Source organism: Phoca vitulina, unplaced genomic scaffold (assembly GCF_004348235.1).
Source record: "Phoca vitulina isolate PV1807 unplaced genomic scaffold, GSC_HSeal_1.0 scaffold1, whole genome shotgun sequence".
Classification (NCBI taxonomy): Eukaryota; Metazoa; Chordata; class Mammalia; order Carnivora; family Phocidae; genus Phoca; species Phoca vitulina.
Window position 1 is genome coordinate 53,904,372 of NW_022589704.1, and position 22,728 is coordinate 53,927,099.

At 41.4% G+C, this 22,728-nt stretch overlaps 1 protein-coding gene across 4 annotated transcripts; it reads left to right on the forward strand.

The window, feature by feature from the left end:
* Positions 1 to 1,677: 1,677 nt before the first annotated feature.
* Positions 1,678 to 20,754, forward strand: PRKRA (protein activator of interferon induced protein kinase EIF2AK2). 4 transcript variants are annotated; one of them, XR_004299860.1, is made up of 9 exons: positions 1,678 to 1,918; positions 2,457 to 2,626; positions 5,740 to 5,821; positions 7,886 to 7,964; positions 8,998 to 9,115; positions 10,998 to 11,092; positions 16,680 to 16,854; positions 17,790 to 17,902; positions 20,043 to 20,097. XR_004299860.1 is itself a non-coding variant. In XM_032407296.1 (8 exons), the coding sequence occupies exons 1-8, from the start codon at positions 1,854 to 1,856 to the stop codon at positions 20,198 to 20,200; spliced, it is 942 nt and encodes a 313-aa protein (XP_032263187.1). In that variant the 5' UTR covers positions 1,678 to 1,853; the 3' UTR covers positions 20,201 to 20,754. The 4 variants fall into 4 exon arrangements, 3 of the variants coding, with proteins under 3 accessions (XP_032263187.1, XP_032263206.1, XP_032263198.1); XM_032407296.1 differs by lacking the exon at positions 17,790 to 17,902 and having other exon boundaries at positions 20,043 to 20,754; XM_032407315.1 differs by lacking the exon at positions 20,043 to 20,097 and having other exon boundaries at positions 17,790 to 18,743.
* The last annotated feature ends 1,974 nt before the right edge of the window (positions 20,755 to 22,728 follow it).

The following is a 22,728-nucleotide window of genomic DNA, read 5'->3' on the forward strand; positions in this document are numbered from 1 at the left end:
ATGAGGGTTACTGTTGATAGTAGTTTGTCAGTTTTGAGGAAACCTATAGTCCTACGGGAACAATGCAGTTTAGGCACTAACATTAGCCCTGGCTCCCATCTACAGTGGACCTAGTCCAAAGGGAATTCCTTCACAACTTCACCATGCCAATTGTGACAACAGTAAAGTGCTATTTTGAATCCTTAGAGTATACAGTTCATTCATTTTCCTTATATGCTACAAAACCAAGTGATTAATATAAAATATAAATTCACAGAATATAGAGAAGCAGTTGTATGCAGATTTTTATGAAATAACAAATGAAAGCCATATTACAAATATAAATGCAGAAATAACTATATAATACTCACATATATAAATATAAACTATGATTTAGGAGTTTCTTACTCTGTAGCTGGCACATAGACAACTCTTTGAAATAGTGCATTTATTTTGTTTCATCATTATTACCTCAGTTACTCAACCTTTAAAGAGAGCTATATCACGTTTGGGCTTGTTTTTAAGATATCGGGGCAAAAAATAAATTTTAGAAACAAATCTGAGTGCTGAAATATTGTATTGCCATAGTTATGTGGATGTTAATATGTTTTGAAAAAGTGGCTATGTGAACTTACAGTAAGATACTCATTAAAACATAATAGTAGGTAGTAATCGCGATACATACATATACAGAGGGGGTGGTAGGAGGAAGACAGAATAGGCTAATTGAAGCCTCAAATAATATAAATCAATTTGATTAGATTCAGGATTCAGCTGTTTTCATTTGCTTGCCAGTATCCAAGGCTCTCGTGTAATCAAGAAAACCCCAAAAACCAAAAAAAGTTTTTAATAACGTCCCTTTGTGTGAACAGCACTGTGCAATCTTCCACAACACAGAGAAAGCACAGGGAGTCATTTCTCTAAGTGGCTAACAAACCCCTAGGCGACACATCTACCGTCGCTGTCTGATCCCCACCTAAGGTGGTGCATCCCAGACAAACGCAATTACGACTAACAAGACAGGTGTACAGAAACAGCATTTAATTGGAGCCCACAGAAAAGCCTTCGTTACACCTAACAGGCCCTGCTCAGATCCGCCAGCCCAGCGTTCGTCTCGCGACCAAAGCCTAGAGACAATGGAAACCACCCGGCGGCAGGGGTGGGGGGGGTCCCCGGACATCCCTGCGAGCTCCTCAAAGCAGGGCGCAGACCGGGAGAGCCCACTGCAGCCCCCCAGGGCGGATATACAGCGAGTCCCGCTTCGGGGCCAGGTCCAGGGACGTTCCGTAGCAATTTTGCATTTAGAATCCTGAAATCTTTTTCTTAAAGTGACGCAGCCCCGATCCCTAACCTCCCTCAGCTCCACCACCGAAAAAGAAGCTGAGCCTCAGGCCTCACACACTGTGAGGTTTGCCTCCCAACACGCCGCCTCTCCGGGCCGGAAACCGCCTCCTTTTAAGGACGCAGAACTTGCGGCCACGCCAAGGCCGTGGTGGGGGGTAAGTGCTGGGAATCCGCCGGGCTAAGGCTGGGAACCGGCGGGAGCCAGAGGAGCCGGGACTGGGAAAGGGGCGGAGTCTGGAAAGCAGGGGCGGGGCCGGGCGCCCAGGAGACAAGCGAGCCGGTAGGCGGGGCCCGGCTTGGAGTATGCCCCGCAGCCCGGGCAGCGAGGGGGCGTGGCCGGCACTGCTGCACCGAGACTCCGCCTCCGCCCGTCCCCTTCGCAAGAGGGACGCAAGCCGGGAGGAAAGGGGGAGTTGAGGAGGCGGCGGCGGCGGCGCTGGAGCGCTCCTCTTGGGGACCGGCCGACCCGGGGAGCGAGGACATCGCTCCGCACCACTCTTCCGCCTGCCGCCAAGCCGTCCCTTCTCGCTATGTCCCAGAGCAGGCATCGCGCCGCAGCCCCGCCGCTGGAGCGCGAGGACAGCGGGACCTTCAGGTCAGCGCCCGAATAGTCGGGGCCGAGCCCGGCAGGGCCGGGAGCGGTGGGCACGAGAGGCGGGGCTGAGGAGCCTGCTTTCCAGCGGCATTCTGGGTAAAGCCCCTTCCCGTTGCTCTCGCCCCCGCGGCTGCGGGCGGACCCGGGGGCACTCGGCTCCGCCCTCTCGGCCGCGCGCGGGCTGGGGTCTGCGGCCTGGCCCCGCCCCTCTTGCGGCCTCGGGCTGCGCGCGGGGTGGGCGGAGGTGGCGCGCCGCCGCTACCCGGGAGAGGGGTTCTGTGGGCTTGGTCCTGAGAGACCACAGGGAATGACTCCTACCCGCTTTCGAGTTATCTCCCGAAAGCCCTCTTTCCCCCTGCCGGTTGCCCGCCGCAGCGGGGCCGGGAGACTGCGGCGCTTCGCCATCTCTGGCGCTGGCCGCAGGGGAGATTCGGCGCCTCCCGCATCAGTGTTGGTGGCAGTCAAAACTAGCCTCTGTATGCTTCTGCTTCCCTCCCCGCTTTGGCATGCAAAGCACACCTTTTTCTGGTTTTTGCAGTTTGGGGAAGATGATTACAGCTAAGCCAGGGAAAACACCAATTCAGGTATTACACGAATACGGCATGAAGACCAAGAACATCCCGGTTTATGAATGTGAAAGATCGGATGTGCAAATACACGTACCCACTTTCACCTTCAGAGTAACCGTTGGTGATATAACCTGCACAGGTCTGTATGCACAGTTAACCCCATGATCATGTGGGTTGGCCGGCGAGCCTTGGTATTGCTTTTCAGTTCGGAAAAGTGACCTTTTTACCAGGGACAGCTGTAAGGAGCAGGCTCTTGAAACTGGAGACCTCTCATCTCAGGTCATGGGGACTTTCCAACTTCATCTGATTCTCTCCCTAATTTTCTCTTCTCCAGATACCAAGAGAAGCTCAGAAACATCCCCTAGGATCCTCCTAGGGTTCTTTAAAGAATTAGGGAGAAGCAGGAAAGGTTCTTGGAGCGACCATAGTTGGATCAGTAGGTGCTGACAAGTTTTATAGTGTCATAGAGTATAGACGATGCCAGGAGCCATGAGCCCAGAATTTTCTGAGCCTCTCCCCTCTTTGTATGGACTCACCTGGCACTTTGGGCCCATTGTACCACACTTGATTCTGTATCCAAGCAAAATGAGGAAGGCGGCACAAATACCGTATTTCATAGCACCGTCTAGTTCCTGACACTGTACCAGTTTTAGTAAGATGTCATCTCCTTTTTTATACGTGAGGAAAGAGGTTCAGAGAAATTATCAGTTAACATGCCCAAAGTCACATAGCAATGAAGTTTCAGAGTTCAGACTCCCCTTATGGTCTGTGAACTTGAACAAATGATAACTAAAGTTGCCATTTGTAAATGTAGGCATTTTGCTTATGTATCTATTTAATTGCAAACAAAAAATAATGAATACTAAATTTAAATCGGAAGAATGCCAAGAAAACAATTCAACAGGAAGTTTGGAGTTGCACCATCTGGTAATCTAAAGGCATCAATCGTTTAGGTCCCTGAAAATCTGGAGTCCACTATTTTCTTTGAAACGACTTTAAGAAAATGTTGAGACTTTTTTATCTAGATGAGGCAGGTGGATTGTAGGTGCTAGCTGGAAGTCTCCTCACAATGAACCACGGGATCTTTGCATTACTCCTTTAACAGGTCTATTTTTAAATTTTCAGTGAAAATTTAAGAAAAGAAATAGTCCTTTTCCCTTCAATATGTCTTGGGCCAGGGATTAACAACCTATGGCCACTAACCATTCTGCTTGGGCCCCTGCTCTCCTCACACTGCCCCGTCTTCCTATGCAAGTTTATGTGCCTCCACAGCTTCAAGTGCTATCTAAAGGCCAAATATCCTGAAATCTCTGTCTTCATTCAGCCCAGGTCCGGTTATGGAACGGTCTATCAACCTGTGCTTACTTGGCATCTTCACTTGGATGACCCAAAGGCACCTCAGTCTCTCATTGTCCCAGACTGACTCCATCTCTCTTCCCTCAAGTCTGTTCCCTCTGCATTCCCTAGCTCACTAAAGGCACCACCATTACCTATTGGCTCACACTAGGAAGTTGGGTTTCATTTTCCTGACTCCTCCTTCTCCCTCTGCCTCTTGCCCACTCTTCCACCAAGTCTTACTTCTTAAGCAGCTCTGGCATCTGCCTGCTTCCCTGTCCCCCCTGCTGCTGTCTGGGCCGCCGATGTCTCGCACTTGGACCGCAGCTGTCGTCTCGCTGCTGCTCTCTCAGCCTCTAGTCTCGGGCTGTCCATTCCCCGGATGACCCTGGCATTCAGATCTGTTCGTGTGCTTCTTGCTCTTCAAATCCGTTCGGTGGTTTGCCCATCACCCTCTGGTTGAATACAGATTTCTTGATCTGACTTAACGGCCGTGCTTCTCGAAACATGATCAGCAGCAGCATTACTATCACCTGGGCACTTGATGCAAACCCTCTGGAATATCAGGCCCCATGCCAGACCTGCGGGACTAGAATATGCATTTTAACAAAATTCCCAGGCAATTCCTGTGCACATTAAAGTTTGAGAAGCACAAATATAGAAGACTGTTCTTGGACCTCTCTCCCTACTCTCCCAATCCTGTAGCCTTTTATTGTTTCCTTAAGCTCCTACCTCCCCAGCTCCTTGGGGCTCTTGAGAGCAGCATGCTGGGTGTTGCCTCTGAGCCCTGGCAAGGGCTCTTTTCTTTGCCTAGAATGCTCTTCTTAACCCCCAGTTCTCTTCACCTTACTAGCTTTTACTAGTCTTTTATGTCTTCATTCAGTTATCTCTTCCTTCCTGAAACCTTTCTGAATCCTTACCAAGAGGAGGGGAGCTGCCCCTTTCGTGTGCTTCCCCTCCAGCCTGCACTTAGGCTGGTTCTAACACATGTGACTGTATTTCAGATGCCTCTTTACAGACAAAATCCTGCACTAGGCTGTGTGCTCTTTAAGGGCAGGGATTCTGTTTCATACTCCCCAGTGTCCCTAAATCCCTAGGTTAGTGGATAAAGGTGTATGGTTTGTATGTCCTGACATTTGAGGGTTACAGTTGAAATTTATTCCATTATCCTGTTCCTTTCCTCCACACCAGAGAAGTGGATATCAGCACTCTGGTACCACTTTTGAAAGGTTCTCAGCACCTAGCTTGAACTCAGAAAGCAAAAGATTGAATTTACCATTTAACAGGTGTGATGGCTTACTGAAATTAGGCTGCAGTTTCAGTGATGAGTCAGGCCTGTCCCCTGCCACCCTGTTAGCTACTTAGGTAAGGGATATAGATTGTATGGAAGACACATAACATCATCTCTCACACTCCCTATATAAACCTTCTCCCACTGTACCCAACATGTAGCCAGGACTGCTTAGCCAAACAGAGGGGATTAATGCAGTATAGGATGGGCTATTGGAATAAAATTGTGCACATTTTGCTGTCAAACAGTGTTGATATAAGTGGCTCCCTTAGAGGAGACTTCTTGCTATAGCATTTCCTCTCTCTCTAGGAATAAGGAAGAGTAAAATACTAAGTTGCATTTTTTTCCAGAAAGTATGACATGGTCTACTTCATTACCATTTTATGTAATAAATATACACAAGGATTTTTAATATAGGTATACATAGAATTAGATACATCAAACTTAAAATTATGGGTTTTTAATGTATGTATTTCATGGGAATATTTTGTTACAGTATGTAGTATATATTTTTATTAACTTTGTGTATATATATAAACTGTAGTGACTTTGTATTATGCAAATGTCTACGCAAGCCTCACATTTTCACAACACATAAAGACATTTCTTTCTTAACCTTAATTCAGGTGAAGGTACAAGTAAGAAGCTGGCGAAACATAGAGCTGCAGAGGCTGCCATAAACATTTTGAAAGCCAATGCAAGTATTTGGTGAGCTAAATTTCTTTGTATTCTGCAGCTCAAAAATATCATGGCTGAGGTAAGATTGAAAGTTTGAACATGCTCACAAACGCAACAAAGTGAACAGTTGTTAGTACCTAGCTCTAAAATTTTATTTCCTTGTGAAAACCTGTCATCCGTTAAAGACAACTTTATCCTTAAGAAATTCATTCCAGCAATTAACTGTTAAATGAAAGCTCTCAGGAACTAGGCTTTTTTTCCCCTCAGTGGGATGCAACAGTAGAAAACCCCAGTTTTTCTGGCAAATATCTTCCTGTGTTAAGAGTGTAATAATTTCTACACTACATAAAATAAGTTATGAAATGGAAAAAGATCAGTGGAAAATACTCTTTGGAAGATTCTAATTTGGAAGGAGACAAAGAGATTTCCTTTATTATAGAATGTATACCAAATACAAGATGTTAAGTGGGATGTTAAGTCTTGATGGGATTTTTCCAAAATAAATTGGTTGTCACTTTAGGTGCTTTTGGAGAGTATTGGTCCTGGAGCATCTCATGTATCCTAGAGTGATGTCCTTTGGTTTCTAATGGACACACTGGAGCATGCTGAGCCTTTTAAGTTCTCCTCTTCCCTGCACTCAGTTAGTCCTCAAGTAGAGTCTGGTGTACCTGCTCAGAGTGGACAGCAGAGGCCCGGGGGGATTTAGGAGAGGTTTTTCTCCAGCTTCAAAACTTTTGGTCTAGCACGTACTTAGGTTCTCATGCAGTGCTCCTCCCCTTTCTAGCCCTTCCAAACCATTCGAGTAGTTTAGAATGAAGCACTGACAAGCTTTGAATCTCACAAAATGGTGCTTGATTCCCTGGGATCCTACATTATAGCTGATTTATGCTGGCTTTGTAGACATGCCAAAGGGCATGGCAGGTATTGGATTCTCCCCTCGCCAGTGATGACCAGGCTGTTTCTGTGCAGCCCAAAGGTCAACCCAAAGTGTTGAGTGTATTTGTAGAAATGAGCATACGGAGTGTCCTTTCTGCACATGGGCACTTCACTTTGTCAGCACAAAAGGCTAACAGACTTTACTATATATTTGTGCTTCTTGACAGATAAGATGGGAATTACTAAGCTGCAATCAGGTCTAAAGTGGCCTGATTTAATACAGAGGCTTTCTCACATCTCCATCACAATTATTTGGGTAGCTTCAGCGTGCAGCATTGTAAGTGAATATTCCTATCTCATCAGCCTCCGTAAAGCTTGACATTCTGGCAGGTGGAAAAGCAACCTGAAGAAGTGGCAATAACTGAACCTCTTTGGTCGTGGAAGAAATGACTCTTCAGTCGCCTAGGTGGTAGTAACCTTGAACGTAGCTTTACTCAGTGCTAGACACTCATCACCTAACTAATGAGTAATTTCAAACTAGTTAGGAGACATTGTTCTCTTTTTCCCTAATCATAGACGCCACATTGCATATAAATCTTAGGAGGAGGATTCTAGTTTAGAGCAGATGGTAGATCAGACAGATTTGTCTTCCATAGTTATTTGAGTGAAAAAACAACTTTATAATCTGTATCATTCCCATTACCGGGCTAAATTTCCTAATTATTAGGCTTCCCTTTTTGTGTGGTTGTAACAGTAGTATGCTTTATTTAAATACATTTTTATTGAGCACCTATTATATGCACAGTCCTGTAAGGCTTACGGAGGTAAGTAATATATAGGCTCTGTCATCAAAAGGATTTTACATCTGAATGCAGGAGCAATGTGGTGAGGGAAGGACAAATTACATGTATTTGTAAGAGTATATAACTTACAGTAAAATAATTTGCTTAAGAAAGGGTCAACCTAAATGTTAATAATGGTTCAAAGGAGGGAGAAGTTATGTTCCATTAGCGTAACAGGATAGGTTTCTTAGAGAAAGTGGCGTATGAGCTAGACCTTGGACAGGGGATAGATCACATTCTCAAAGAAGAGGTGGGGTAGAAGGCTATTCTGTGGAGAATAGCAGAGGCATAGAGGATTAAATAAGAAATGCTTGTCATTTATTTAATAGTTTGGGGAAAATTATTTTGTTTTATAACATTTTAAAAAAATGTTTAGCTTTGCAGTTCCTGACCCCTTAATGCCTGACCCTTCTAAGCAACCAAAGAACCAGCTTAACCCTATTGGTTCATTACAGGTAAGTCACACGGTTTTTCCTTACATAACATTATGTCTATTGAAGAAAGATGTCATAAATTGATAATATGATAAGGGCTGAAACAAGGAATAAATATTTTAAAGATAAGATGGTATAATATTTTGTTTTCCCAGTTATGATCATTAGCTATTACAGCACTAACTTGAAATTATTTTCCTATTTATTTACGTTTTGGATTTTCTTCCATATACAGTATCTGCCTTTGGTTTGTGGAATTCTCATTTGAGATCAACAGGACCCCAGTGCACATGGGTAGAGTGTTTTATACTTTAAGAATATTTCTTGCCACTCTTGTGACAAACCTCTTTCTACTTCTGTTGACACAGAAGATTTTATAAAGAACCCAAATCGGGTAACCTACCTCAAGAAAGGGGAAGTAGTCTATTTGCTTATTCTACCAAAAAAAAAAAAAAATCAGCTTTGAATTTCTGCATGCAGAATATCCTTCTTGCAGATTATCCATGTGCTCTGTTGGACAGCTCCCCTCCCCGTTCTCCAGCCCGTCCTTTGGTCCCTTTCTTGCTGTCTTTTTCTTGAGTTTTCCTCCCGTGATCTTTCCTCAGCTTTGTCCAAGTCTGTTAGCCGCCTTCGCTCATGTGCTCTTGTTCCAGTGCAGTAGTTAGCCAGCTATGGGCAGGAAGTCTGCAATTAAGGCAGAGGCTTTCGGAACTGATGACCGTGAGACCCATAGATGTTCCCCAAGAGGGCCATAGTAGCTCCTCTTTCTCTTTGAGCTCTTTGATATTTGCTCACTATGGCTTAATGGAAGAACACCATTCCTATCCTAGCAGTAAGCTGCTTCAGTTTTGGTATTGTGGGCTTGCAAGATATAAAATGCAGGAATATTTATGGGGAATATAAGGCCTTCCCCCATTTTTCCATTGCAGAAGATCATTATTCTTTTCAAACATATAAATGGAAATGGGATCAAAAATCATGAAAGGGTGTCATTTATGTGATTAAGCCATTGCATAGTAAAAATTACTACTAAAGCCTCATCTCGATTTTCTAGGAGTTGGCTATTCATCATGGCTGGAGACTTCCTGAATATACCCTTTCCCAAGAGGGAGGACCTGCGCATAAGAGAGAATATACCACAATTTGTAGGCTAGAGTCATTTATGGAAACTGGTAGTTATTTCTTTTTACTCTCATACAACTGAAGACATTTGAAATATTTTCAGATGATAAATGACCATAGAAAGTTCTGTTGTGATTTCCTTTCAGATATTTCTGGGGAGAAAAATTGATACACTCCTATTCTACTGTCTCTTTCTGCAGTTGAATTTAAGTATTTGGCTTAAGAATACTTATGCTTCTTAATTTGATATTTTTAAAAATCATGGAAAAGCCTGTTAACGGAAAGAAGTAAATAATTGACTTTACATAGCCTGCATTGATGTGTTAGTAACTTAAAAATCATTTTAGAGGGACGCCTGGGTGGCTCAGTCCTTAAGCGTCTGCCTTTGGCTCAGGTCATGATCCCAGGGTCCTGGGATCGAGCCCCGCATCGGACTCCTTGCTCCGCAGGAGGCCTGCTTCTCCCTCTCCCATTCCCCCTGCTTGTGTTCCCTCTCTCGCTGTGTCTCTCTCTGTCAAATAAATAAGATCTTTAAAAAAAAATCATTTTAGAAAAAAGCAGTAAATCTCTTGGAAGTTTCAACAGCTGTTCTAGAAGATTGGAGGACTAGAGGAAGATCACATTTGAAAACAAGATGATAAGAGACTAGGAGGCAAAAAAATAGCATGAGATAAAAATAAAGTAGAAATGTTCCCTTTGAAAGATAGCAACTTCCATGTTGTAAGGGCCAGAAACGATGGGGAAAAAGTCCCTTAATAGAGTACTAAGTGAGGGTCCGTATTGTAATTTCTCTATCATGTTTCTATCATTCTTAAAATGGCACGGAATGGAATTGGTTAGATACCTGTTTCAAGTAATAAGCAACCGTTTGCCCTGAGAGGCAGTGCGGGCCAATGCAGAAAGCACTGGACTGGAAGTAGGAACCCCAGCTTCCATTCTTTTTTTAAAGATTTTATTTATTTATTTGAGAGAGACCGAGCACGCATGGCGGGGGGGGAGGGGCGGCCAGAGGGAGAAGCAGGCTCCCCATTGATCAAGGAGCCCAGCGTGGGGCTCGATCCCAGGACCCTGAGATCGTGACCTGAGCCGATGCAAGCAGGAGCTTAACCGACCAAGCCAGCCAGGCGCCCCACCTCATGTCCATTCTTGATGCACCTTGATTTGCGAGGGTAGGCAAATTACTTAATCTCTCTAGGCCTCAGTTTTTAAATCTGTAAAACGAAAAGCATGGAAGTAGATGATACTTATGGTGTCTTTCAACTGCAGTATCTCCGTGCCCTTCTTATTCGTGTTAAAGAAAAATTCCACATAGTTGTCAGTTTATAGAAGATTGTAAGCAAGAAGTAGACATCAAGAGATAAGAGCTGTAATTCAAATGGACCTTGATAAATTTGAAAACTTGGTCAGAATTAAACCAAAAATGATTCATTAAAGCTAGGCATAGGGAAATATACCTGTTAAAAACAGAAAGTATAACTATTAAAGATAAAATGTCAAAGAAAAGAAAGGCCTCCATAAATGTAAGAATTAATAGTTGTATCGGGGCACCTGGGTGTGCAGCTGGTTAAGCACCCGACTCTTGGTTTCGGCTTGGGTCGTGATCTCAGGGCTGTCAGATCGAGCCCTGCATCAGTCTCTGAGCTCAGCACGGAGTCTGCTTGGGACTCTCCCTCCCTCTCCCTCTGCTCCTCCCCACTGCACTCACGTGCTTTCTCTTTCCCGCTCTCTAAAATAAATAAATCTTTAAAAAAAAAAAAAAGAATTAATAGTTGTATGAAGCACAATAAGCAAAGATGTCAGATCAGCAAAAGAATAGTATATAAAAATCACGAAATTGTTCTCTGATCAAAAAATCATACTTTATACATGTGATTATTCTCTGTGGACACTAATTTATTTTCTAAACCTACCATTTCTTTCTTTTTTATTTAGGAAAGGGGGCATCAAAAAAACAAGCCAAGAGAAACGCTGCTGAGAAATTTCTTGCCAAATTCAGTAATATTTCTCCAGAGAACCACATTTCTTTAGTGAGTAATGACCAAGACACCTATGATGACAATGTGATTAAGCATCTCTTGCTCTAGGAAGCTTCCCTAGAGTCCTTGTCATATAGACACTTGAGAGTTTTAATTTTTAAAAATCTCTTCACTGTTCAGATGTACACGACCCCAATTTTAGCTGTCACAAGGGTGACCAGGTAAGAGAGCTTGGGAGACACGTTCAAATGCAGAACCACATGATGGAACCTAAAGAGGATAAGCCAGGAGTGCCATTTTTGCCTTCACATTGACAGTGCAGTCGTTCCTATACCCACTCAGCAGACATTCGTGAGCTCACACTGTGTGCCAGACCTTGCGCCAGGTTGTGTGCATAGCATGTATAAGACAGTCTCTGCCACTGGGGAGTTTGTAGGCTCCCGAAAGAGAAAAGAACCCGACAGACTGGTGCTCTCAGAGAGGGCTCGGCAACACAGAAGGATCCAACCAAGACTGGGGATTTCAGGAAGACTTCTTGGAGGAGGCAATATCTAAGCCAAGACCTGCAGGATGAGAACAGAGGAAAAGAATTCCAAAGAGAAAAAAGAGCACCTACAAAGACCAAGAGTAAAATATTATATGTCATCTGGGAACCCTAAATAGTTTGGCGTGGCCAGAGCATAGGGTTGAAGGAGGGTGTCTTGGACAATGAGGCCAGAAAGGCAAAGAGGGATTAAGTCTGGAAGGGACGACTATAGTCAGAGAGATTGAACTTTATCCTGAGGGTGGAGCAAAATCACTAAAGAATTTTAATCTGGGAAGGAGAGGTTTAGAAGGGAGTGACTGGCTGCCCTATGGGGAGTGAAGGAGTCTTAGACTCAGAGACCTGTAGACTGTTGTTACAGAAAATGGATGAGAAATAATGGTGGCCGTCGACATGGTCAGTTTAAAAATTATTTCGAAAGCTGGGGTGAATAGGGCATGGTAATTGATTTGGATGTGGGGAGTAAGGAAAAAGGAGAAAGTAAACATTTTTAGATTGGCAACTGAGTAGATGGTGGTACCATTCAGTAATATGGGGAACACAGAAGATGAGTGGGACTTGATGGGGAGAAGATAATGAGTTAATATCTACAGTGGGTAGGATATATTGAATCTGAAGTGTTTGTAGAATATGTTAAGTAAAGATACTGAGTAGGCAGCTGGGCAAACAAATACAGAGCGTAAGAGATTGAGCTATACATGACATATTATTTGAGATTATGATGTTCATATATAGGTACATCTCATGGTACATCATCTGAGGATTTATTAGGTGGGGAATGAGAAGTGAGGACTATAGCGTGTCCTAATTGATGATAATAAAATAAGGGCTCATTCTGTAGGAAAAAAAAAAAATCAAAGACTATACACAAATAAAGTAACATAATTTTGGTTTTACCTTTTTAATAGAAAAACATAAAACGTTGCATTCACTTCTTTTAAAATTGGATCAGAGATGACACCAAAATCACAAAGCACAAATAGGTTTATAACTGGTTTCATAGGTGAATTCTGTTAAATCGTCAAGGAAGAAGTAATTTCCAGTGCTATTTAAATTCTTCCAGGCAATACATATATACATAGGGCAGGCTTCTAAATTTATTTTTCAAAACCAACATAACACTAACACCAAAACCTGACAATAGCAAATCGCAAGGGAAAAAATTATGGATTAATCTCCCTTATAGTGAAACACCTTAATAAAATATCTAGTACAACAGTAAAAGAATAATATACCGTAGACAAGTTGGGCTTATTTCAGGAATGCAAGGATATATCTGTTGCATTTCAGGAATGCAAGGATAGGTTCTGTAAATCTGTTACTATAATTAATCACCTTAATGGGTCAAAGGAGAAAAACAGTCAATGGATGCCAAAAAGATATTTGGCAATCATTGATAAACACTTTTAAAATATCCCTGTTGTTCTGAGAAACAGAACAGATGAACATAGGGGAGGGGAAGGGAAGGAAAAGTAAAATCAGATGAAAATAGAGTGGGGGACTCCTGGGTGGCTCAGTCAGTTAAGCGTCTGCCTTCAGCTCAGGTCATGATCCCAGGGTCCTGGGATCGAGTTCTGCATAGGGCTCCTTGCTCAGCCGGGAGCCTACTTCTCCCTCTGCCTGCCATTCCCCTTGCTCATGGGCGTGCCCATATGCTCTCTCCCTCTGACAAATAAAATCTTAAAAAAAGAAAAGAAAATAGGGAGGCAAACCATAAGAAATGCTTAATTCTAGGAAACAGGGTTGCTGGAGGGGAGGTAGGTGAGGGGATGGGGTAACTGGGTGATGGGCATTAAGGAGGGCACTTGATGTAATGAGCACTGGGTGTTATATACAATGGATGAATCACTAAATTCTACCCTTGAAACTAATAATACACTATGTGTTAAATAAATTGAATTTAAATCAAGAATTAAAAAAGAAGAGATAAAAATGATCATTAACTACAAATAATATGACTGTGTCCCTGTAAAGCCCTGTAAAAGAAAAACTGCTAGAATAAGAGAATTCATCAAGGTAACTGATCATAAAATTAATATATAAAACCAATAGCTTTTTCATATTTAGGATTATGAAGGTAACCACTAGAATAATTAGAGAAGAAAGTTAAAAATTGCTTCTGGAAAGGGGACTGAATGTAGGGATGGAATGAGGCTCAGGATTGTTGCTTTTATAATTCTTTACTCTTTGACTTTTTGTGGTGGTATATTAACAAAATTTATGAAGCTCGGTAACATTGATAATTTTATAGCAAAATAGAAATCTGTCCTAGAAAAGTACACTAGGAAAAAAAACCAATAGTTTTTCTGTTTACAAATATTAAGAGGTGGAATGAAAAAGATCTCATTTTCAATAATAGAAAAGAGGCTAATGTGTTGGGGAATAAACTTAAAATGTGCAGACCCACGTGGAAAAAATTTCAAAACTCTGCTGAGGGATTTAACAGAAATTGAATTAATGTAAAACTACCTATTTTCAATAGGAAGACTTAATATTTTAAAATATATAAAAAGATAATGTAGTCTCACTCAAAATCTACCAGAATTCATCTTGGATCTCAATACATCTTTACCAAGTTTATCTGGAAAAATAAACTCTCAAGAATAGCCAAGAAAACTGAAAAGGAAGAGTGCAGGAGGTGGGATTATACCTACCAGAGAATAAAACCTACTCTAAATCTATAGTAGTGAAATATGTATTGGTTACAGGAATAGACGGAGGATAGAATAGAGAATCCAGGTATAGACAATAATCCACATAGGAGCAGAGTATATGACAATAGTGAGACTTCAGATCAGTGGGCAAAAGGATGGATTATTTAATAAATAATGTAGAAACAAAGCCACATTTATGTTGGGGGGTGGAGGGGAGGATGTATATATCTGTGTGTGTGTGACGTATTTAGGTTGCTCCCTTACTCCTTAAAATAAATTTCAGATGGATCAAAAATTTGAACATAAGAATTGAAACCAAGTATGAAAAAACACGGCAGAGCTTTCCTTTTTAAAATTCTTAGCATAGGGGAAACCTTTTTAAAACCTAAAACCTAGAAGACATAATGAAAGTGATAAATTTGACTCCATAAAACCTATTACACAGCAAAAAAAATCTGTAAATAAAACTAAGAATTAAAACAAATTATTTTTAACACAGGTGTGTAATTGGACTATTTTCAGTACCACATAAAAAGCTCTCACACATCAATAAAAAAGAGATACAAATGGTTAAAAAAAAATGATCAGCTCCACTCATGGAAATTAAAGAGATACTATTTTCACCTTTTAGACTGATGAAACCTACTAGGTTTGGTAGTCCCAGGTGTTGGCAAGGGTATCAGAAAACAAGCACCCGCCTAGGCTGTTGATGGTAGTATAAATTGGTTTAGAAATCAGTCCAGAAGTCTTTTCTCAAAATTAAAAGCATACATGCTCTTTGACTCAGTTCTACTTCTAGAAATTTTTCTACAGATAAAGTCATCCAAGTGCAAAAGAGTTTTACTGTAACATTGTTAGTAAAACCAAGAAATCAGAAATAGCCCAAAAGCCATAATTGAAAACTGGTAAGATAAATATAGTGCCTATATGTGGGTTGATATGAGGAAAATAAGATACAGAAGAGTAAGCTATCATTTTTGTTTAAAAAGAAGATTATGGGGGCGCCTGGCTGGCTCCGTCAGTAGAGCATATATGACTCTTGATCTCAGGGTCCTGAGTTCAAGCCCCACATGGGGTGTGGAGCTACAAAGAGAGAAGGAGGGAGGGAGGGAGGAAGATAGAAGTAAAAAGTAAAATAAAAAGATTATGTGTGTGTGTGCTTGAATTTAGAATTATAGAAGGTTATTGAAGAAATAGTTTTAACAGTAAGTACCTTTTGGAAGTGAAACGTCTTCTGGGAAGGAGTGATAAGGAAAAGAGACTATTCTTCATTATATATTTCTTACTAAAACTACTCTATCGATGAATTATAATTTTTTAAAGATTTTATTTATTTATTTGACAGAGAGCGAGAGAGGGAACACAAGCAGGGGGAGTCGGAGAGGGAGAAGCAGGCTTCCCGCGGAGCAAGGAGCCCAATGTGGGGCTCGATTCCAGGACCCTGGGATCATGACCTGAGCCAAAGGCAGACACTTAACGACTAATCCACCCAGGCACCCCCTGAATTAGAATTTTAAAAAAAAACAAAATTTTTTTTAAAGTTCCAACCAAGGAATACAAAATTCTATTTAGCAAACTTTATAGATTATTAATTCTGTATACTGGCCATCCTTGTGATCTTTTTTGAAAATCCCTTAACCTCCATCAGTCTCATCAATAAATAAGACTATGGATACGTTGCCCTACTTCAGAGGGCAGTTGTTTGTTTTTTGTTTTTTGTTTTTGTGGGGCTTTTTGACATAATATATGAGGCAATTTGAGAAAAATAAACTAACATGGAAATGTAAAGCATTCTAAGAACAGAGGTGGAAAGGGAAGGATATAGGGAAGAATAAAGAAAAGAGGCAAAAGAGAAAGTTCTATTGGGTTCTGGGAAAAGTCTGGTAAGAACTTTATGACCTCCTGCCATTCATTTGAACAACTTGTTCTTCTCAAACCTAACTTGTACATTGCACCTTTTCTACAGTTTCTTTGTCTTCTGCTTCACAGCTGTCAGAGTGATTGGTTGGTATTTAATACAAGAAATCATAAAGATAAAATCATTTTATATTTTAATTTGTAAATTGCTCCATTAGGCAGATTCAGTTATTTGCAGGTTTGTTTATACTGCTCTTAAATATCTTCTACATCTTTTTAAAAATATCTTATACATCTTAATGTGGCCATCAGAAAATTTGAGAGACCTTTGTCCCATACAAAAGTATTTTTAAATACTTCCAGTATATTTGTGCATATGCTTCTTTTTTCTCTGACGTCGCGGTGTTTGTTAAATATGTGCTTATTAGTGTTATCTCATTTAAAATGGGAAAGTTAACCAAATAGTATTCATTTAAACATGCTTTATAGAGTATTAAATGTGAGCGCCTAATACTTTTAATTATATCATAGCATTAGAACTCAGTCTGAGTTACGAGTCTTAATCTTCATCTCTGTTTTTCAGACAAACGTAGTAGGACATTCTTTAGGATGTACTTGGCATTCCTTGAGGAATTCTCCTGGTGAAAAGATCAACTTACTGAAAAGGAGCCTCCTCAGTATTCCAAATACAGATTACATCCAGCTGCTTAGTGAAATCGCCAAGGAACAAGGTTTTAATATAACATATTTGGATATAGGTATGATTTTTTTTCTTTGGCTTATCTCAAAACCTATTTTTAAAATGTATTCCAGAAACAAAGCCTGTATTACAGTTTATTTCACTGACCAGGGATACTGAAATGGTGTGTACACCTCTCACACACGTATATATTTATATATATAAAATTAGCAGAGCAGTTCTGTTTATCACTGATATGTCCCATTCTTATAAATAATAATAGCTAACATCTGTATAGTTATAATAAAAAACAGCAGCTAATATTTATTGTTTTGACTATAGACCAGGCCCTGTTTTAAGGATATTATGTAGTTCAGCTCACTGAATTCTCAAACTAATCCTGTGAAGTTAGGTCTATTATCCTTACATGTAAGGAAAGAAAAAGAAGGCACAGAGAGGTTCAGAAACTTGCCTGAGATGATGTAGCTGGTTAGCGGTAGAGTCCAATCAGGGGAAGAGTCCCTGCAGATACAGTGTCTGTTAAACTAGCCCTGATGGAGAGCTTGACAAATAAAAAGGCAGCCACGTTTCTAGAACAAGCACTAAGTTTGTGGGGGCCAAACCCCTTCTCTCCACTTTGTCACTGTTTGCCAATTGAAGGAGATCAGTGGGGACAAGTACTTTATAGCTTTATTCCATCCCAGCTCTCCTCGTCTATATTTCCTCTAGCCCTTAGTCATTTAGGTAGACAAATGTGGATGGAATAGAAAGCAAGTCACTTTGGATTTTAATTTGCTTTTTAAAGCTGATGTGCATGCATGCATGCATGTGTGTGTGTGGTGTGTGCACGTGCACACAAGTGTGTGGTGTCTTGATTTAACATCAGTGTAATTTGTGAAGAATTTGATATCCTTTGTTCCATCCTCAGTGGGCTGTGGGGACCCAGCTTGAAGGAGCTGCCAGCTCTGGTGTGTAGGTGTTTAAAGAATTTCTGATTTTTCTCTGCTACTTTAGGATTGAATGATGAGTCGAGTACAATGTTTTAATATACTGAGAATGATGCCGAACCAGGAATTTAGTACAGACACATGGTCAGAAGAGGTGGCTGATGGAAGACCATTCATTCAGTAAATATTTATTAAGTACCCACACTTTTTTAGGTGTTTAAGACACAGATGAATAAGCCATGTCATGAACAGGACTATGGATGGTTGAATCTGGGAAAAGAAGGAAACTTGAGGTGGCTTTTGAGATTATGAATTAATGATGCCTTTGAAATGCATCTTACCAATTTTAAGAACTAAGTCGTTCTTCTAAATATAGAACAGCAGTCTAAAAACCACAATCAGCTAATTTGGCTAACTTCTATGCAGTTACCTTCAAAAGAACCTAGACATCCTCCAAAACAAAAAGATATACAAGTGGCCGACAAGCTCACAAACAGATGCTCACTATTCTTAGTCATCAGGGAAATGCAAATCAAAACCACAGTGAAGTACCAATTCATACCCACTGGGATTACTGTGAAGAAGAAAATAGAAGATAACAAATGTTGGCAAAGATGTAGAGAAGTTGTAGCCCTCCCACACTGCTGGTGGAATATAAAATGGTTCAGCCGCTGTGGAAAACAGGAGTTTTGCAGCTCCTCAAATGAGTTACCGTATGACCTAGCAACTCTACCACCAGGTATATCCCCAAAACAATTGTAAACTTCAATTGTTAAATAATAATAAACTTCAAAATTCAAACAAATACCCACATGTTCACAGTAGTACTATTCACAACAGCTAAAAGATGGAAACAGCCCAAATGTCCATCAGCGGATGAATGGTTAAGTCAGTTGTGGTATATATGTGCAATTAAATATTCAGCCATGAAAAGAAATGAAGTTCTGATACATGCTACGACATGGATTAACCTCAGAAACATACTAAGTGAAGGGGCACCTGGGTGGCTCAGGCGTTAATCAGCTGCCTTCGGCTCGGGTCGTGATCCCAGGGTCCTGGGATCGAGCCCCACATCGGGCTCTCTGCTCGGCGGGAAGCCTGCTTCTCCCTCTCCGACTCCCCCTGCTTGTGTTCCCTCTCTCGCTGTCTCTCTCTCTCTCTCTCGAATAAATAAAATCTTTAAAAAAAAAAACAAACATACTAAGTGAAAAGCAAGACACAAAAGGGTCATATTATATATCATTTAAATGAAATATCCAGAATAATTTACTCCATAGATTGGTGGTTGCCAGAGGGGCTTCGGGGTAGGGGAGATGGGGAGCAACTTCTTGATGTGTATGGTGTTTCTTCTTGGGAAAATGAAATGATGAGAATGTTTTGTAACTAGATAGAGATGGCAGTTGCCCAACATTGTGAATGTACGAAATATTACTGAATAGTTGACTTTAATATGGTTAAGATTATGTTATATGAATTTTACCTCAATTTAAAAGGAAAAAAAAAAAAGAAGCTCGATGATAGAACTAGAAAGCCTCTTCACACATTAAAACACCTCCACTGTATCTGGAGGTTTCCTATTATATTGACTCTAGCAGAATAACATTGAATCGTGGCCACTTTTAACAAATTGTAACTCATCTGTTTCTACTTCTTTCCCTTGTGTCATCTAACCATCTTTAGTGACAGTGATTCACCAGTTGATGAGAAGAACATTTGTTTCCTGAGCTTAGGTACCGTATATACAACATGGAACTAGACTATCTGCACAGATGTAGAATGAAAGAACATGAAGGCAAAAGAGAGGTCTTGCCCTGAGCCATGTATTTCCTGGTTCACACGTCTCCTGACAGTAACCCTAGACTCCATAGTGAAAAACACCGTCTCTCCAGTGCTCTAGCCAATGGTCTTTTTCCCTCTAAAAAAAGTTGGCTACGGTTCAATTTGCGAACGCTGCTCAACTAGCCACATTAGAATGGCCTTGGGAGCTTTAAAAAGAAAATGTAAGAATCTGGCTACTCCCACCCCGAACCCTGCGTTTCTGACTGAGCAAGCTGGAGTGAGGCCAAGGCACCTGCATTTAAGTTCCCTCAGGTGTTAGGAAGCACAGCTGTGTTTGAGAACCACTAGCGCTGAGCAGTTGTGTTTTGGTTTTTGTTTGGAGAAGAATGATAAAGATGATGAGGAAGTGGAGTAGTATACCATAGATTTATACTGTAGTGAAGACTGTAGGAAGGAAGACCGTAGTAAAAACTTGTTTTCACGAAGGATCTGCTTTCTGTACACTTGGCATTAACTCGCATGTTTGAACGTGTCATTACAGAAGAACTGAGCGCCAATGGCCAGTATCAGTGTCTGGCCGAACTCTCCACCAGTCCCATCACAGTCTGTCACGGCTCCGGGATCTCCTGCGGCAATGCGCAGAGTGAGGCAGCTCACAACGCTCTGCAGTATCTAAAGATAATAGCGGAAAGAAAATGAGCCGGAAGCGACCCCGGAAGCCCTCGGTAGCACATAAGAAATGCCCCTTCGCCCCTTCCCAAGTAAAACGTTTACTACGTTTGAGTTTGTGTGTTGTTTCTAAATCTCTTCATAGATTCCATCAACACTCCAGGTTTAATGATCTCCTAGTAGTTATTAAGCTCTTTTTAATGGCTTCAACTTTGTATTGGTATATTGTATTTATAAACTTTGTACCATAAGCAGAGTGTAGCACCCAGGTTACAATGCCATGTACATACAGGGAAGAAACTGCATGTTTGTTGTTGATGATGATTATGAAGATGAAGATGTTGAAGAAACAAAACTGCTAGCAACAGTCGTTCTTACTGGTGCTTAACCTCTTCTTTGCGCAAGGCTTTGTACAGGGAATTCGAAGGAAGCCCTTTAGAGTTGGAAGGAACACGCTAAGAGGCGTTTATTGAATGTGATTATTGAATTTCAGGGAACATGATTGGTCTGCTGTGCATTTGAATCCATGTAATAAAGAGCTGTTGTTGTAACAGGTTCCACTCGTTTTATTAAAGCATTACTGACCGGACCATGGCCCCTTCTTTGTAGCCATTCTTGGGAGTGACATGATGTGGATGCTCTGTTACTTACTACCTATATCTAGTCTACTTCTGAAAGTCAAAGTTGAAAAAACATCCATGGTCTAAGCAAAAACGTACAAATATGTATATGTGATGAGTCCCTTCCGTATTTTCTCCAAACAAATGCAACATTGTCTGTTTCTTTGACATAACCACTCATATAGGAGTTAGCAGTTGAAAAAGCATTAGTAAAATTACAAAAACAAAACTTCCCAGTGCACTCGATTCGGTTACAAGAGTGTTTCAAGCAAAGCAATGAGTGATTGAAAGGTTAGATCAGCCTCAGGAGCAAATTTTAATTTTGCCTTTTATGTTTCCATCTATCATCAGTGGTCTCTCTGCCAGCACCAGTGGATACGGCTACTCTTGTAGATTAGATGGAAGTCTCAGGCCTGTTTTCAGAACGCAGGGAAAGCTTCAGAGAGCAAGAGAGCTCTAAATGATAAAGGCAGGTTTTGACAATCTCAAGGGTTAATCCAGCAGAAGTATATGACAAGTATTTTTCTGTCTGGAAAAAAAATCATACCTGAGTGGAATCATTTGAGAAGAATAAAACAACATCATAAAGGAAAACCAATGCATGTAACTTCTAAAGAGCACGTAGTTTCACATTATCAGGTGTATATGTCAATTAAATCATGGAATTTTAGGCACTATTTTTGATGAGGTTAAGGACTACACAGACTTGAAACAAAGTTTAGGCATAAACAGGAGCTCGTAGGTCACTGGACCGATCTTAGGTTTTTAGGAATGCTGGGGAATATAGAAAGGGCACAGTGAGCTCTAGAGATGACAGACTTCTGCACAGTAAAATGCTGACTTCAGAAAGGATACTTTGAGGAAAGAATTCATAAGGCATTGGAAGAAGAAGAGATCCAAGTGGGGAAAAGGACAATATAATTCAGTTCTAAACAGTACTGATGAAATGAGCATCTGAGTCTAAGTTGCCCAGAAGTCCTACTCTTCCTGCTGTCTAGGTTTTCCCTGCTTCTGGCCCTGGAGGAAACATGCATTTTTATTTTTTTTTAATATTTATTTATTTGAGAGAGACAGAGCTAGCACAAGTGGGAAGGAGGGGAAGAAGCAGACTCCCAGTGGAGCAAGGAGCCCGATGCGGGACTTGATCCCAGGACCCTGGGATCATGACCTGAGCTGAAGGCAGACTCAACCGACCGAGCCACCCAGGCGCCCCGGAAACATGCATTTTTAAAGATACTCTTCAAATGTCACCTCTGTTGGAACTTTCTAGGGTGTTAGGTACACCAGCAGGTGATCTTTAATAGCATTTCGTTCACCCCTTTGTTAAGGCTTTTGACCTATCAAATCGGTCTTACCTGTGAACCACATGAGGTGAATTTTCCAAATAGGCTTTGAACAGGCAATTCTGCCACAACCATCCTGTGGCATCAGCTCTAACCTGTGATAGGCATCAAGTGATAAATAAATGATAAAGATAGCAACAGCCCAATATGATGATAACATGAATTCAATAAATGGTGAACACGGATGTGCCCAGTGCTCTAACAGGCTTCTGGGATACAGTATGGACCAACATCACATTATGTGAGAAAGACCCCCTCCCCTGCTCTCAGGGAGTGCTGTGGTCCACCCCACAGTTTCCTCTCCAGTACTGGGCTTGTTTCGCCTGCCCGGGGAGCGCTGCTGGCACACCCCCCTCAGCTGTCAGATCTCTGATTCAGAGAATCACCTCACCCAGTGTCACACTCCCTTCCCAGCAGCCTGCATTTGCATTCAGTGTGGTCCCCTTGTCCATGTGGGGACAATCCGAAAGGCCATCCAGCTTCAGAGGTCCCATCCCCCCAGGGTCAGCTGAGGCCTTCTTGAGATTACATCATAGCCCATATTCTCCCTCTGCCCAGTGGAGCTTCCTTTCCTTCCACATGTGGCAATCCCAAG